The sequence below is a fragment of the Triturus cristatus genome, chromosome 1_2 (genome assembly GCF_964204655.1).
Source record: "Triturus cristatus chromosome 1_2, aTriCri1.1, whole genome shotgun sequence".
NCBI classification, from domain to species: domain Eukaryota; kingdom Metazoa; phylum Chordata; class Amphibia; order Caudata; family Salamandridae; genus Triturus; species Triturus cristatus.
In genome coordinates this window covers 342,703,360-342,719,976 of record NC_140580.1, presented here as the reverse complement: position 1 = coordinate 342,719,976, position 16,617 = coordinate 342,703,360, and the positions used below count along the sequence as shown (strand labels likewise).

General features: G+C 43.8%; 1 protein-coding gene across 1 annotated transcript in view; it reads left to right on the top strand.

The window, feature by feature from the left end:
• Positions 1 to 16,617, top strand: part of LOC146867292 (phospholipase A2, membrane associated-like) — a 63,518-nt gene that overhangs the window by 19,398 nt on the left and 27,503 nt on the right. Inside the window, exon 2 of the mRNA XM_085604052.1 lies at positions 9,887 to 10,031. Within this exon, the coding sequence (XP_085460178.1) occupies positions 9,887 to 10,031 (145 nt within the window). The remainder of the gene's footprint in view (positions 1 to 9,886; positions 10,032 to 16,617) is intronic.

Sequence of the window (16,617 nt, the reverse complement as noted above, 5' to 3'; positions counted from 1 at the left end):
ACAAAGTGGAATATTTGGTTTCAGGATTGGCGAATTAAGGTTGTAGTTCGTTGTTTTGTGTACTCTTTTCATGTCGTTTTACGATTTAGGTTTGTTTTTAGGGACGTTTCAGCTTGTTATGACTTGACGTGCCTACGCTGGAAACTGGGTTTCCGGTAGCCCCTGAAACCTGGGGCGAAATGGGGAGGCGGTAGTGTTGTTACCCCTCTCCCTACTCACCTCTGTCTGACCTCCTGAGACTGGGACAGACCGACAGAGCTGAGACTAGGACAGAGTAGGTGGAGGAAAGGCTGCAGGCATCGCCGGAAAGATGCGCGAAGGACGAGTGTGACGCGAAGGATGGAAGGAGTTCTATACAAATGGACCAATTACATGACAGGTACCTGCCTGCTTTTGTGTTTCAATGCTGTGCCCATCTCACTTACTTTAGTAACCACATTGTTTACCTCCACTGATCTAGAGTGACCTTTGAAATTTACCGGTTTCTGTTAACCTATGTGTTGAAGATTTCCGTAGATTTGGTAACAAATTGAGTTAAGAGATCGTTTGTATATTTTGCAGCCACCACACATGAGCTTCCGATGCAGTATAAACAGGAAGCAACTACAAGAATGATGTGTTGTAACAACAACAAACCAGCACACACGTTGCCAGCATTTGTGTGGTGCGTTCCTACCATTTATATGATTCTGCGGTGCTTTTGGAGTCTGTGCGCCCTTTACGCTTAGCGTTGACTATGGTCAAGATTGTCTGTAGCGGTGTTTAAATATGAGAAACTTATATTAGAATATTGGTTAGTAATGGTTTGTGTGCTCAATGGATCAAATAGGCAATGCGGTATCTTGTCGGGAATCTTTGTGAGGTTTGCTTATAAAGGTCTTTACTGAAGGACTTTTGCTCTTGATAATGATTCCCATGGGTACTCGATTATTCAACTTGGGGAGACCGTCGTTTTGAGATTCCTTTTTACGTGAGTATATTGCTTCGATAAAATAGTGTGCACATGCAGTGTGAAATGTTTGACAGACAGCGGACTTCTATATTTCCCAAAACTTAACCCACATGCCCAGTAGTATTGGCAGAGTGTACAAGCCAGCGACTTTGTTAAAAGTACGAATAGTATGAGGAGCAGAGTGCATACTTGCCTCATCCCCAAATTATGTTTATTGGGGAGCAAAAGCACACAATCAATCTGAAGTCTAGCTGTTGATTAGGTAGTTAACAGTCTAATCCAGACAAAAAAAATTCCCATTGATTCCGAGTTACTCCAAGGTTGCAAATAGAACTGCAATTCAGTGCAAAGTCTTTTGGGTTGTAAAGAAATAATGACACAAGCATTTACAATGCAACGGTCTCGGCATTGTTAAAGTTAGAGCTATTGCTATTGCTCAGGGCATTATTTTTGTTTGTTTTTGTTTTTAACAATGCTGTTTATTTAAATGTTTTGAAAACAAAAACATAAACAAAAATAATGCCATAAGCAATGCCAATAGCTCTAACTTTACCAATGCCGAGACCATTGCATTGTAAATGCTTGTTTCAGTTTCTGGTGAGCTTTCTCCTGGTCCAGCCAGCACTCGACTCTTTACTCCTTCTGAAGTGTATCAGCCCTGTGATTTTGGACACCCTCGTCTCTTTACTCCTCCTGAAGTGTATCAGCCCTGTGATTTTCGACACACTCGACTCTTTACTCCTCCTGAAGTGTATCAGCCTCCCTGTGGTTTTGGACACACTCGTCTCTTTACTCCTCCTGAAGCGTATCAGCCCTGTGATTTTGAACACACAGGTTAGCCCAGTGCAGGCGAATAGAGGCAAAACGTTTTCCTTGGTAACATGCTTTTCTCTTACAATTTTACATAGCATGACCTCAATACAAAGGCATTGAACCTCTTTACACGAGCACTAGTTACATTACACAGGCTCACATTACACAGGCTCACAGTCACATTATTATTTTTCGAACAAAAATTGGAACATAACCGCGACTGAAAACAGTGCCAGTCTGCAAAACTATCTGATCAGTGAAGTAGGAAAGGTAAGAGGCACACTTTAGTAAAGACTTTAATTCCCCAATTTGTAGATTAAGCTAGCATAGCCAGTCCCTTAGTAACCCTTCCGGTTCCTACAAAGCACACAACTTTATACACGCAATGCTCCTGGAGGCCGGCGTCTGACCTACCAGTCCTGAGCGAATGTTCTGGAGGCTTCGCCCAAGATCAGCGATGACAGCTGGTGCAACAGGCACCATTAGCATGAGGGACAGTCCGTCCCCCAAAGAGCCACATTTGTGGCTTGCCTGAGGTATGTCTGGCTATCAGTGACTACTGCCTTTACCAAAGAACCAGCCATTTGAAACAGTTTAAAGCCTTAGCAATATAAGGAGTCATTCTGTATTCACTACAGTAAGGATCACGTTGGAAATGCAAATTCAGTTAGCGGTCCTCCATTAAAGGGAATTTACAGCAGTTTTATAGGTCTTTTGTAGTGCTTTTCACTGCTGAGAAGTGGGTAGTTTCTGATATTTATCTCTGTATATGGAGCTTATTCCTCGGTTTCATTTGTGAGAAACTGTCACTCAAGGTGTCACACATTTGGAACTACAATGTCACTCATAAACACATTTAGTCCTTGGAAGTGTCACACATAATCTGAATACTTGGCAGCCATGTGGGTGTGATTTCTGATATTTATGTTTCCCTCATCTTCAGTACTTTGTTTTGCTTGCGACAAAGTGTCACTCATAGTCGTTGAATGTCACTCATAATTACTCAGAAATTATTAAAATGTAACACATAAGCAATCTGAAACCTTGGCACCTATTGGACTGGTTAGCTTTAGTCTATTAAACTCAACTGTTTGGCCACAAACCAGTCTGAACTTTGGTCATGTGTTTTAGGTGAACTCAGACCTGAACCAATTTGCTCCCAGAGTAGGTACGTGCAGTGTGCATCAAGGGAGTCAACCCTCTCTACTCGTTCAGCCTTTTGAACATGGAATTGCTCAGACTGTAATACCTTCCTATTGACTCCTGGTGCATTGCCTTTGTGGAAGTTGCTACCCTGTAGGAAGCCCCTCAAATGTGCTCCCGTGTTGACCAGCCATCTAATTTTTGTTGGGGTCTATGCTTGGCCTGATAGTCAGTACTATTTCTCTGTGCATGACCCTATTTTTAATTTGGCTTCTATTCTGTCTTCATGCATTGTGTGTCAGAACCAGGAGCTGGGTAAAGCAGTGTCTATCTTGAAAGAGAACACCATATTATTTTTGGGCCTTATATAATTCCTGGGAGTATATCTTGTGAGTTGAAATAATCCGGCACTGTGAGCTTTTTAGGTTTCAGGCAAGCATGTATTCCTGAATCACACTGCATCACCCAGTGTGTCGTAATTGCATAGCTCATCAATCCCTGGTGGGACAGCTCGCAGGATAATGTGCTGCAAGGCTAATCACTTACAAGGTCCCAAAGGCGAGACCTATTGGTTATGCCAGTGCTTGTTATTATTGGGGGTTCTTATCCCTTCGCCATGATCGAAATGTGTAAGTATGCCACACAGAGCCCCAGTACGAGCTCCCAGTTATCGCCACAGGGAGATAATTGGGCTGGAATTAATAATACCGCGTGGTAACTCTGGATGAGAACACGGAGATTACAAGCTATTTCCCCCAGAATGAAGAATAGCATGTCTACCCAGTAATAATGGGGTCCAATTTAACAATTTTTTCCCCCATTATGGGAAAATATTCGCTGAAATCTTCAAACACTTCCCAGTTGGGAAGAGAAAGTGTTAAATGTTATGAGGCTTTTTATTTTGTCCCATGGGGCAGAGTTGGGCATGCAGGGGCAGGAGGAAAGGATGGATTTTTCTTCAGCACAGGGAGTTTCTTAAGCCAGCCCCCCTCCCTCCCAGCCCACCCATTCTGAAAGATGCAGTAAGACGGGGGCTGGCACAATAGCAGCCTGAATCCCCCGCGGCTGGCCAGATGAACTGCTCGGCCGATGGGGGAGGGGGGGGGGGGGCGGGGGCTGCTAGCGGAAAGCACCACCACCATTTCACCGCTGCGGTTTTTGATATGGGACCGGGGAAAGATACCGACCCCTGTAATATAAACTTTCACTCCGGGGTCCAAAACCAGCCCCCACGCTGGCAGCCCACCAGAGAAATAACTGGTGCCCGTTTCTCCGGGCCTGTAATTGTAATGATCGGAGTGGAGTTTGAGGATCCGATAATGCTGATCCCTGTGACACAAGAAAACCTGCAGTTGACCCCTGGGGACTCTGCTTTGTGCAACTGGTAACTTCAATAGGCTATGTGTACAATGAGCACATTTTTAGGTCGAGCATTCGAGACCTCTTGTATGTACTTTAGTACATACTTATTATATACTTATATTAGTATTTACTTTGGGGGCTCTGGAGATCAGCCCTAGGACTTGTTTGCTTCCGCCTTGATAGAAAACGACAGCAGAGGTCAGTAATATACAGCATTCTCTAGATTCCAGTCCATAGAAATTGTCTTTCATGAGCACCCGTAGACAATAATATTTTTTCAAATCTTGTATTTTCAGTGATATGACCACCGAAGGCACTGATTTTATATTAAAAAAAAGAGCTTTGGACTCTACCATTTCGCGCTGAAAGGCAATATTTCTCTCCATGTGTTCCCATACCTGGCATGTCACGCAGTTTGGTGCTTACTTTCCCTCCATGTTAAAGAACAGTAGATGTTTCAGCACCCAAGCTAATGTGCTGCATAGCTAAATGCATATAAGGTCCCACAGGCGAGACCGATTGCATTGCAAATGCTTGTTCTAGATGAGTAAATAATGCCTTGTTGACGGTCTGGTAAATTTAGGGAGGCTTGAACGACTTTCAGTCTCTAATGGAAGAAAAAATGCAGGTTGAGGCACCCAGAGACTGAAATCTTGAAGTACAACTAGATGAAAATAGAGAAACAAGTAATTCTAACATATTTTCTGGACTGCAGTTTATTGTTCTAGTGAAAAAAGCACAAGTCACGGGAGAACCATAAACAATCCTCCTAGGACTGGGCCATCAGGACTGGTCTCCTCGTGAAGTAGACCAGTGAACCAGTTGTGACGCTCATGGACTCACATGTTGTAGGAAGTCTGCAGAAAGTACACCTCCAGCACTGGCCATGATGATGCTGAAACTCCACGATCATGTTGACCTGAGAGGCGCAGAACAAACCCGTATCTTAATAAAATGAGAATGAACCAGGCATAACCTGAATATCACTAAGACACTTATGCTAGAGGGTTGAAATCTTCACTGTTCCTCCTAACCTTTACTTCTCTTTTATTTTGAGATTTCACTTGCATAATCATTTCATTAGTCTTAATTGTCCATCCGAGATCAAATATCCATCTTCAGTAGGCTTACGCCTGATATTGCTCGGTGATTCCAACAATTTCAAGGATCTGGAGAAGAATGCCTCCCTAGCCAGTGACACAAATAAGGAATACAGATCAGCCACCACAACAAAATATTGGAATATCCACTACAGACAGACCTCAACATCTGCAGTCTGTCTGCAGACAGAATTTCGTTCCACAGCGACGAATGCATGTGATTCTTTGTGTATGCAAAACCATCAACAGTCACTTTTTATGATCCTGATCCTTGTTGGAGATTCTTGGGGTTTTGTGGGCTAGCTTACTGTATGTTTGGTGACTTACATACACACCCACCACTGTTCTAAACACCAAAGAAATCCCTTTTTTTGCCTTCATTTACACCTATGAAACAAATCTGCACGGTCACTATTACAGTCCTCATCACGGCCCCCCATTTCCTCCTAGAGTAAAGAGTACACTTTGGTGCATTCCATCTCTTTTTCTCCCTCCCACTTCAGTATAGCATTACAGGGGGCGACCTGGATTCCTCTAACATTGGCATGAGGGGTATTCACAAAGCTTCCTAAGACCATGGGTCACGCCCGGCATTACATTGTGGTGAACACAATGCAGATGAATTGACTGGAAAAAAGACCCATATGTCTTTGTTTAATGGGATCATAGAGCCATAGAGCTCCTTACTTGTGCCTCCTCCTCCCAGTTGGTCAGATAGATGAAAGACCATGTTCCTTACACTGAACTTTACACATTAATTCTTGAATTTGCACTGCTTTGTTGCATAACCCTATATTATGCACCGAGGATACACGACCCACTGGTCCTTTTATAGCCTCCATATTCCAGATTGTTTGATATGGCCCTGAAACTGACAAAATGGACTGGAGGGCTAATCTAGATGTTTGTCTCATGATCCATGCTTGTTGACACCATTCATTTCAGACACATGGCTCGATTGATAATTATGAAATTTGGTTGCCTTACTGTAGGCTAGGAGGCTACTCTCAGAGATTGAAAGATTTCCATAACCCAAAAATGACAGTTCCCTTAGAATAGCTGGTTTAGACAATTTTGTCAGGTAAGAGTTTAGTATCCATATCAGCACTGATGCCACAAGCCATGTCTTGTTGTACCCAGTTCACCTTCTGATCACCTGCTGATCCTCACCCATCCTAGCTCTAAATTCCTTTTCATACGGCACTCAAGCAAACCAAGAAAATTGACCTGTTGTTTTGGAATCACATCATTGAATATATGCATGTTCATGGTATTTGTATATATCAAATCTAGAAAAAATGCAGAGAAATGCTGTACAGGGTCAACGGCAAAGTTACAGTCAGCAAGTGATTGAAGAGGAGCTTGGGTTCTGTGAGCAAAAGTAGAACTACATTATGATGCAGTGTTCTGCTAAAACTGTCTCTTCAGCTCTTTCTTAAATTGGTGCATGGTTGAGGCAGTCCTGATGGGCACATGAATATTGTTTAAGATCTTGGATGACTAGACAGAGGAGACCTGTTGGCTTGTTTTTATTCTTACACCTTTTTGCCTCCAATCTGGTGGTGTATTGACTGTGAAAGTGACAACAGCCACTGGAAACAGTGAGCTTGTGGGCCAGAAGTGGAGGGTGCTCGTGGTGATGGTTTTGCAAATGATGCAGCTGAATTTGAAGATGGGGCAGGCAAGCAAGCGGAGCCAATGGAGATGCAACAGGATGAGGGTTGCTGATGGGTAATAGCAAATAAGTGTTGCTTGGCTGTTATATGTTATACCATATTTATCTTGTTTTATGTAAAGAGCCCTTCAGGACCTGTGACTAGGACTGCACTCTATAAATACCTGTAAAAATATGCAGTAATAAATAAGTAAATAATTAAAGGAGGTGGTGGTGTCATATTTCTTTAGGCCCTGTATGAGACCTCCTGCGGGGAGTAGGATTTCCTTAAGGGGGACAGTGTGGAGTTTTGGAGGATATAGAGCACAGTGTCACCATCATGCAGACGCAAGAGTACAAGGGCTAGAACTTCTGTTCTGAAATCTCTTTCTGGGACATTGGATTTACCAAAGTAGATTTAAATAATGTGACAGGCTATTCTAGGTAGCGTTTGTGGTGCACCCTTGCAAATGTTAGAAACCGGATGTCCAACATTGTATCATCATCTACTCCCTGTATGTCTATTTGTGCTTTACCTATCTAGAGTCCTCTTTGTCCATAGTTCCTTGTGTACCTACTTACATACCTCAACAAATTCTCCTTTCTCAATTCTTTCATTATTTTTAAGATCAAAGGTGAACCCAGTGTCTTTCTTCCCCCATGCATGGAATGATTGCTTCCTAAGCCATCAGCCACTGCATTCACCTCCAACGTTTCAGTCTCCCTAATTTTTTTTTACCTCTATGGTATCCCCCGCCCTCTCCTTTGCTTCACCTACACTACTCCAATCCACTATACTATTTCAATCCCCACTCCTCTCTCTACTGTCCTGATCAAGCCATTCAACCCAATATCCACATATAGTATAACATCCTTAACTACACCCTTACTCTCCTTGTTCACTAATCCACTGCTCTACTGCATCCTGCTGCACCTCCACATCCAACCCACCATCTGCCTTTATCTGCCACAACTTAGCCACCCACTGTCCATGCATCTCCACCCTTCTTGCTGACAGCCATCCATGCTGACTCTCCACTTCATCCTTGACTTCCATTGTTCCTGCTCCTCTTGACAGCAAATCACAATTGTTTGTATCCTGGTCCCATGTTCTGTGCCACCTAGATCTTCTCTGCCTCCTGCCATCAACCATTACTCTCACCGTTCACCCTACACCCTAGTGTCAACTTCTACCTCCCCCACCCCTCCTGTGCCTGATCTACCCCTCCATATCACTTTTGTTTCCCTCATGGCCTTCATAATCTAGCTCTTCTTTCTGCCATTCCCACTATCTGCCATCACTTTCTGCCACATCTGTTGCCCTCCTTACTATTTGTACCTGCAACATCCTGTCACCCACACACCTTTCAGAAACATCACAACATTCTCTCAACAATGCTGCGATCATGCAGGTCACACGGGGCCTATTGCTCTCTCCTTTTCATTGCCTTGAGTGGTACCATTCTTTACAGATATCTGAAAAGCTCTATGACTTCCAACATTGTCATGCTTATCCTCTCTCATGTCTTTCCCGTTCCCGATCAGATTCTCTTCTCTGCAGTCACTGCTCACCCCCTATTCACCTTCATGAAAAAAGAGACCCACAGCACCACTTGTCTATGTTCTGGAACACTGTTGCACTCAGCTCTGACGTCCATTCCATGGCACATGCATGTCTCGTACATGCTCGTAACACACGTAGATGCTGTTGTGACTATTGTCACTCCTTGCCACTACTCTTCTTGAAGCCACTTGCTTCTCCTTAAAATGTTTTCCACATTGCTGCACTAACCACCTGAGGTGAGACTGCGTCTTCTGTACCTCCCTCTAGGCCATAATTTACCATATGCTGTCTTCCCTCTGCAGACCTTTATCTCTTCATCCAGACATATGTTTCCCCTCTCCATTGAGCCATCTGAAAATATTTTTCTAATTTGATTAATACTGTAATATTATTCTTATATCAACCCAATTGTCGAAATTATATACATGAAATGAGTGTTTGATTACAGTTGTTTATTGAGAGACATTTAGATAGTGGAGCATATGTCTTCTCCTTCTCTGTGTTTCAAACTTTTGCCATGTAACAGTGCAGGCAGGATGCATCATAGATTTTTAGACACTTTGTATTAATGAAAGTATTTTTAACATCATTTCTTTGTGATCACTTAGCCTTTTTTAGCATCATGTTCCAATTATATTACATATGCAAATTAGAAAATAATTACCTAGGGATTTGTAATTTACAATTGTATTTTCCCTGCCCTAGGAATATGTATAAGTAGCTGGGGGTCTTTATATACATCCTCTCTCCATTTAGCCAGGCCTGAGGCCTCCATCTGCAGAATCTTTTCTCTTCTTCAGTCCTTGAACTCTCCAACACCTCCTCTCTCTGCCTCAATCCACACCGAAGATCTCCCTCTATTGACCTTCGCTGTCCCTCCAGGCTCATCCTCTGCCACCCCACTGTGTCTTCCAAGCAAGAGATCATCACACGTGGACCCAACTTTCAGACATGTTGGCTAAAGTTCTGACCGCGTAAACTCTTTTCCATATACACAGGTCCATGCACTGCCTCTCCAGACCCTCCCAATCCAACATCGTCCTAACAGACAACACTCCCTTCATCCCGGCTGGGAACCTCTATCTCCCCACACAACAGATTAATCTGAGATATTTTCTATACAAACCAGTCTCCCTTAGAAGAAAATTATGCAATAAAGAATAAGTGCTAAAAAAGCAAACTTTTTCAAAAATAAGTGAAAATCTAAGCTCATCTATTAAGCAAATGTACTCCTGTTTAGCAAAGATTTACCCTCAGCCTGCTTTCAAACTGACTTTGTTGTCTTCGTTTCTTTGCAGTTTGTCTTGTGGCTCACGGAAATATTTTTAACTTTGCTAACATGATTAAAAAGGTTACTGGGATGAATGCAAAACCTTTCTACACTACCTATGGGTGTTATTGTGGCCTGGGAGGAAGGGGATATCCAGTGGATGCCACAGACTGGTGAGTAACCACAGCATGCTGAAATAAGTTATATTTCTGAACTAAAACAACCAAAAGTTACTCCATAAGAAGGCCGTGTGTCAAATTCTTTGGAGATCATCAGATACCGCCTTTCTCGTTAATGGGTCATAAAAAGCATAGTACAGAGGACTGAGGCTTTGAGGACTCCATGTCATTTTGACACACAGAGGATGTCAATCTGTTGATGTGAACCTAATAGTCTTGATTTTAAATATGAGTGGCAGACCATTTAAGGACTGCACCTTTGATTCCTATAGGGTATTTTTTGAATGTACGTGGGTGCAAATACCCAAGGAGACTGAAAAGACTTGCCTCCCCTTTTTAGTTCTAGCTGTCACAGCCGTCTACAAGACTTATTACTACCAGTTCTCTAAAACATACATAGGCTGGGGTTTGGCTGCACCCAGAACACTGCTACTATCTCACCTCAAATTACTGACTTTTTGGTGTATCTTTCCTCCTTACAGGAAGTGCTTCTATTACAATGCATAAGGGGCTATTTTAGATCTGAAATGAACACCCAATCATCACACTGTTTGTCACATTCAGGTCTTTATCTCCTATGTGAGTTCTCTGCAGAAAGCAATCATGTTGCTGTTTTGTGTTCCAGCAACGGCAAAGCCAGCAGGGCAGGATTTAATTCGATAAACACCATTTGTGCATGCAATGCATGAAAATGCCTTTTGTACATGCCTGTGTTTGCATGCGTTTGCACATTGTAGCCAGACCTAAAGGCTTATCCAAAGCTTGTTTGAAAATGCAGGGTACAACAGCCAAGATATTAAAGGAACCACTTTCAATGCAGAGAAGCGTCCTTGGAAACTGTTGCTTGAAATATATATGATGAGTTGCCTGGAGAACACATTTTCAGTGACTTTGACCATGAGTGGCAAGGTAGTGATAGGGTAGGAATTGCTCAGTTTTGCATTTTAAGGCAAGGATTTTTTCAGAAAGTGGACGAACTGGCCATTTTTCTGGTGCAATGAAACTCTAGTTTTCTTTTTCACAACAAGTTTTTATGTCAACAGCCACAGCAGGCCTGGCAATGCCAGGTTTTCCAAACGATGTAGCATACATAATTGCAAGAGAGATGTTGACTTTTTGATGTCGATTAAACCGTTGAAAAACAAAAACAATAAAACATAGTATTCCAACATAGAATTGTTGTATCATGCTACCAAAACAAAACACAATACAATACATAGCAAGTTTAGCCATCTTGATCGAATAAAGATGCATTTACAATCATATTCAACACACCTCATTTCCATTTTATCCAATGCTAATCTATGGAGACATCTGAAATACATTCTAGGTATAATCCGCGATATTCAGCCCACCTCTTCCAAATCTTAGAATGCTTCAGGGGGCATCCTCTTGCTTTAAATATTGGTAGTTCCGACCCCATACAAAAATCCAGGCCCTTCTTCCACACGCCAACTAGTGGCGGAGAGGCTTCTTTCCATGCTTTCGCAATGTCCCGTTTTGCCAGTGTGAGGCCCAAGAGTAATAAGTGGCGCTTATATATGTTTCCCCGATGCCATCAGTGATGTGGAGCAGGGCCAGGCGTGGTGAGTGTGGGACATCCCAGCCAAAACCCTCTGACAGGCATGTGATAACTCTCCACCAAAACGTAGAAAGTGCTGTACACTGCCACACAGTGTGTATAAGGATACCATCAGTCATTTGGCAACGCAGACAGAGCGGGGATTCGATCAGCCCTGCTTGCCACAGCTTATATCAGGTGTAATAAACCCTGTGAAGGTATTTGAACTGTAGTTAGCATAGTCGCACCGCAATGGCAGCACCTTTTGGAGATTTCAGCAGCTCTGCCCATTCTTTATCATCTAGGGGACCCAAATCCTGCTGCCAAGCCTCATGCGTTTTACCTAATGTAGTGGAGCTATTTGTTACCAGCGTACGATATATCTTGGTGATTGTATGCTCTCCGAGTTGCCCCATAAATACTTTGGCTTCAATGGGATTAAAGTCTGGCACCGAACCCTAGTGTGTGAGACATGGGGAAAGGGCATGGCGAAACTGGAGGTATTTATAGAATTGCAATCTAGGCATCACATACACTTGTTGTAGTTCCTGGAAGGACTTAAGGGTCTGACCATGTAGAACAACTCCCACCGTAGATATGCGTATGGCCTTCCAGCCAGAGAAACCGGATAACCCAGCGCAGGGAGATAGGAGACCATTGTGCCAAAAGGGTGTTTCATTTGTTAATCTGCCCCACCATCCCATTTGTTGCAGTGATCTCTTCCAAATCCTAAATATCATGGCGGTAGCTGGAGGGAGCGCTTTCAGGGTCGGGCTGGCATAAAGGATTGTATGAAGTGCCATATTGCTCATCTGTAAGCATTCAACTGCATAGGCGGGATCTCCCCTGTCACCATACCACCAGTCATTTAGGACAAGAAGGTGCAAGGCCGCATAGTATGTTTGGATGTCTGGTGGTGCTATGCGTCCACAATACATAGACTGAAAGCATGTTTTCAGTGCCAACCGGGCTGTACCGCTGCCCCAGAGAAAGTTTCGAAGTATTGAGTTTAATTGTCTAAACCAGACTGGTGGTATCAGGTATGGGGGATTTTGAAGTTGGTACAATAGACAGGGCAGTAAGACCATCTTAAAGATGGCGGATCTGCCAAATAGGGAGATCTGTAAATATGACCAGGACCGGGTCTGCTCCTTGACCTGCGTCCACAATGGGGACAGATTCTTTTCCCAGGAGACGAGTTAGGATGATGACAAGAAGACCCAGAGATATTTAAAACTTTCTCGTACCGTCGTCATCTCCCATGCCCACTCGCCAAGGTGTAGTCCACTCTGAAGAGGCCACAAATATGATTTGCGGGGATTCATATGGAGCCCGGATGTCTCGCCAAAGATCTGCATGATCTTAAGTAGTCTGGGTACCGCCTGATCAGGTTGCATAAGAAAGAATAGTACATCGTCCACATAGAGTGCAATGCGGTCGGAGACTTCTCTGGACCATTTAAAACCACAGACTTGTGCATCTATCCACACCCAGGCTGCGAGAGGTTCCATGGACAATGCGAAGAGATATGGAGAGAGGGGGCAGCCCTGACGGGTACCCCGCCCTATAGGGAAGGTTGGTGATGTAGAGTCTGCGACACGGACAAAGGTGGTAATATCAGTATAAAGAAGTTGAATGTATTTAAGGAGGTGGGTGCCAAAATGTAAGTGATGCAGGAGTGCAAATAGGTAGGTCCAACTAAGGGAGGCGAACGCCCTGTCGATGTCGCCCAGCAAGAGTGCAACACGGTCCACTGACACAATGGCGCTGTGTGCACGGCGGATGTTATGCCATGTGGCATGCCCTGGCATGAAACCCGCTTGATCTGGGTGGACTAAATCTGTCATATGTGTTACTATGCAATTGACTATGACCCTGGCTAGGAGTTTGGCCTCCACATTAAGGAGTGATATCGGGCAGAATGAGGCATGTTGTTCAGGGAGACGACCTGGTTTTAAAAACACAACCATGTCAGCATCGCGCCAATCCCCTGGAAGGCTCCTTGTTTTCATGGCCGCATTAAGTGCTGCCAAATAGGGGGGTTTCAAAAGGGACTGATATTAGTTATAGAATTCACACAGGTGCCGTTTGGGCCTGGAGCCTTACCCGGGAGCATCTTGGATAATGCCTCCTAGAGTTCCTCAGCCGTTATTGGGACATCTAGCTCTTCCCTCACTGAATCTGTCAAAGCACATGGAGGCAGGTCATCAATGAATTGATGGACTAAGTGTGGCGAGATAATCTCTCTAGGGGCGTATAGATCCTCATAGTAGCAGGCAAAGCTTACTGCAATTTGTGAGGGATTCGTGACCTCTTCCCCGGTAGGTCCGCAAATGCTCGGAATGGTCATGGGACACAGAGTCCTCTGACAAAGGTGATGTAAAAGTGCACTAGATTTAACCCCCCACTGGTAGATTCTGCTGCGAGAGGCGAGTCACGCCACTTAGCCTCGTTCATCAATTCACTGGCATATAACTGTTGTGTATCAACTAATTGTCGACGCGCAACGTCTCATTTTCTCACCGACTTATGAATTCTAGTTCTATAAGTTGGGCTTCAATCTGTGTCAGTTTTTCCCGAAGTTGTCTGCGCTGTGCCGTACAGTATGCTATATCCACCCCCCTTAGCGTCAGCTTCATAGCCTCCCATAGGGTCACGGGGGACTCCACTGTCCCTATGTTGTGAAAAGGTAATCAGAGATGGCAGTATGTAAATGCATCCTATATTGTTCATCATGGAGATGCCATGGAGCTAATTGCCAGCGGAGAGGAGGGTGCATGGAGTCTACCTGCAGATCTAGCATGTGCAGGAGAGTGGTCGGAAAGGCCTCTAGGTAATATTTATGTCGCAACTAGTCTATGTATATGGGCAGCGGCACTGTTCTCCAGAACCTGCGCTTGTGGGCGCGCGCGCACTAGGGTCACACTGAGCGCGCAGTGTCCTCTATTTAGCGCGCACCGCACACAGCACATCCGATTGGACCGTTCACACCGCCCTTTTCAGAACGGAAGGAGAAAGGAATGCAGTAAATTTAAAGCACGATGTCTGCTTTCAGAGGGTTCTGAAAGCAGACATAGTGTTCGAAACTCTGCATTTCTTTTATTAATAGTGCAGAGCTGATTTTGTACCTTTGAGATAGAATTCATGTTAATTGCAGTGCCGTGTGCGCTGCAATTAACATGAATACTATCTCAAAGGACGATGTCTGCTTTCAGAGGATTCTGAAAACTAGTGGCAGCTGGTGTAACTTTACAAGTTGCAGGGTGTAAGACAAGACCTTATATTTGTCTGACACATCGAGCTCAACACACAATGGGCCTCATGTAGGTAGCCAAATACCGGTCGGTAACGGCCGATTTTCGGTAATTATACCGTTACCGACCGGTATTTTGGCTTTTGGTATGTAGGGGGAGAATTTCTGTATTCGAAATTTACCGAATCGGTAAAATTACCGAATCGGTAAAATTACCGATTCGGTAATTTTACCGATTCGGTAAATTCCGAATACAGAAATCAGATGTAGGGGGACTGTGTGGTGTGTGTGGGGATTCGTTATTTACCACCAACTAATAGTTGGTGGTAAATGACGAATATGTGTGTAAATGCATTATTTTGCACGTAGATGTGTGCAATGTGGCAGACACACATGCCCTCAGGGCATGTATGTGTGCCACATGTGCACACATGGCCGAATCAGGGGTGCAACAGGGTGTCAATGTGACACCCTGCCACCCTTGCATGTGCTCCCCCATTACCGAATCGGTATTTACCGATTCGGTAATGAGGCATACCTTCCCATCAATGGGAAGGTATGCCTCATTACCGATTCGGTAAATACCGATTCGGTAATTACCGAATTATTCCGAATCAGTAATATTTACCGACCAATTACCTACATAGCATTTACCACTTCATAAATACCGAATCGGTATGATTCGGTATTTATGAAGTGGTAAATGCAAGCCCACCTACATAAGGCCCCAAATATTGAATGCAGGACAGTGGGCACTCCAGAGTTTCACTTCAAATATGGAGAGGAAAACAGGATGTCATTTTTATTGTGTGCTGTCTTCAACCGAACTCTTGCTTTGCACTGTATTTCAGGGTGTAGGGAGTGGCGACATAATTTTTGACAAGTTTACTGTTCACTATCGCCTTGAAAACATGTTTAATATGATGTACACTCACAATGAATATAAATAGGGTTACATGGATACCACTTGCATTGAGCTATCGGGCAGCCTGAAAGCACATTTTTACAGAAAAAGAGTAGATGCAGAGACGATTCTGAATCTTGGGTTTGTTTGCTAGGGGGTGAAATGGAGGCACGCTGTCCGCTACTCTTGCTTGTAAAGTGGTGAGGTAACAGTTAAGTGTTGTGTCCTTGATGATTGTGAATGATGTTCTCTCAGCTGACAGCTACCCATATAAGGAATTTTATTCAAAACCATTTCCTACTTTTCAAGCGAGTGCTTCAGGTTATTCCATTTTGAACTTTTGTACAAAACCAGTGCTCCAAATATTCAACAAAGTAGTATCCATATTATCAACATTGAAGAACGGAAGAAAAAGCTGGTGCAGACAAAAATCAATCCTGTGATTCTGGGCAAATCACTTACTCTCCCCAGTTCCTAACAAAAATGAATGTGTCCATCTGTAACGAAACTGGTGCTGATGTAAAGGGCTCCGATACCTAATATCTTTGGGTCTAGTTTGCACTATATAAAACTCTAGAAAAAACAAAAAAAACTCTGACCTGCTTTTTTATGCATGTTTCTGACCCAGAATGATTATTGATGATGTCAGACAGGAGCACCCTCTCTGATTGACATCAGCCTCTGGCAGCACAGGGCTTAAGCTTAAAGCGAGGGTGTTCTGCGTCACAGGAGGGTGTGGCCACAGAAACCAGGGCTGGAAGTAGGTGTGCCCTGGATAGCCTGCAACATGGCACATGGGCACCAGTGCATGTGATCATCAAAAGTGCCCTGAATGCCTAACCTTCGGGCAGGATGAGGGTCC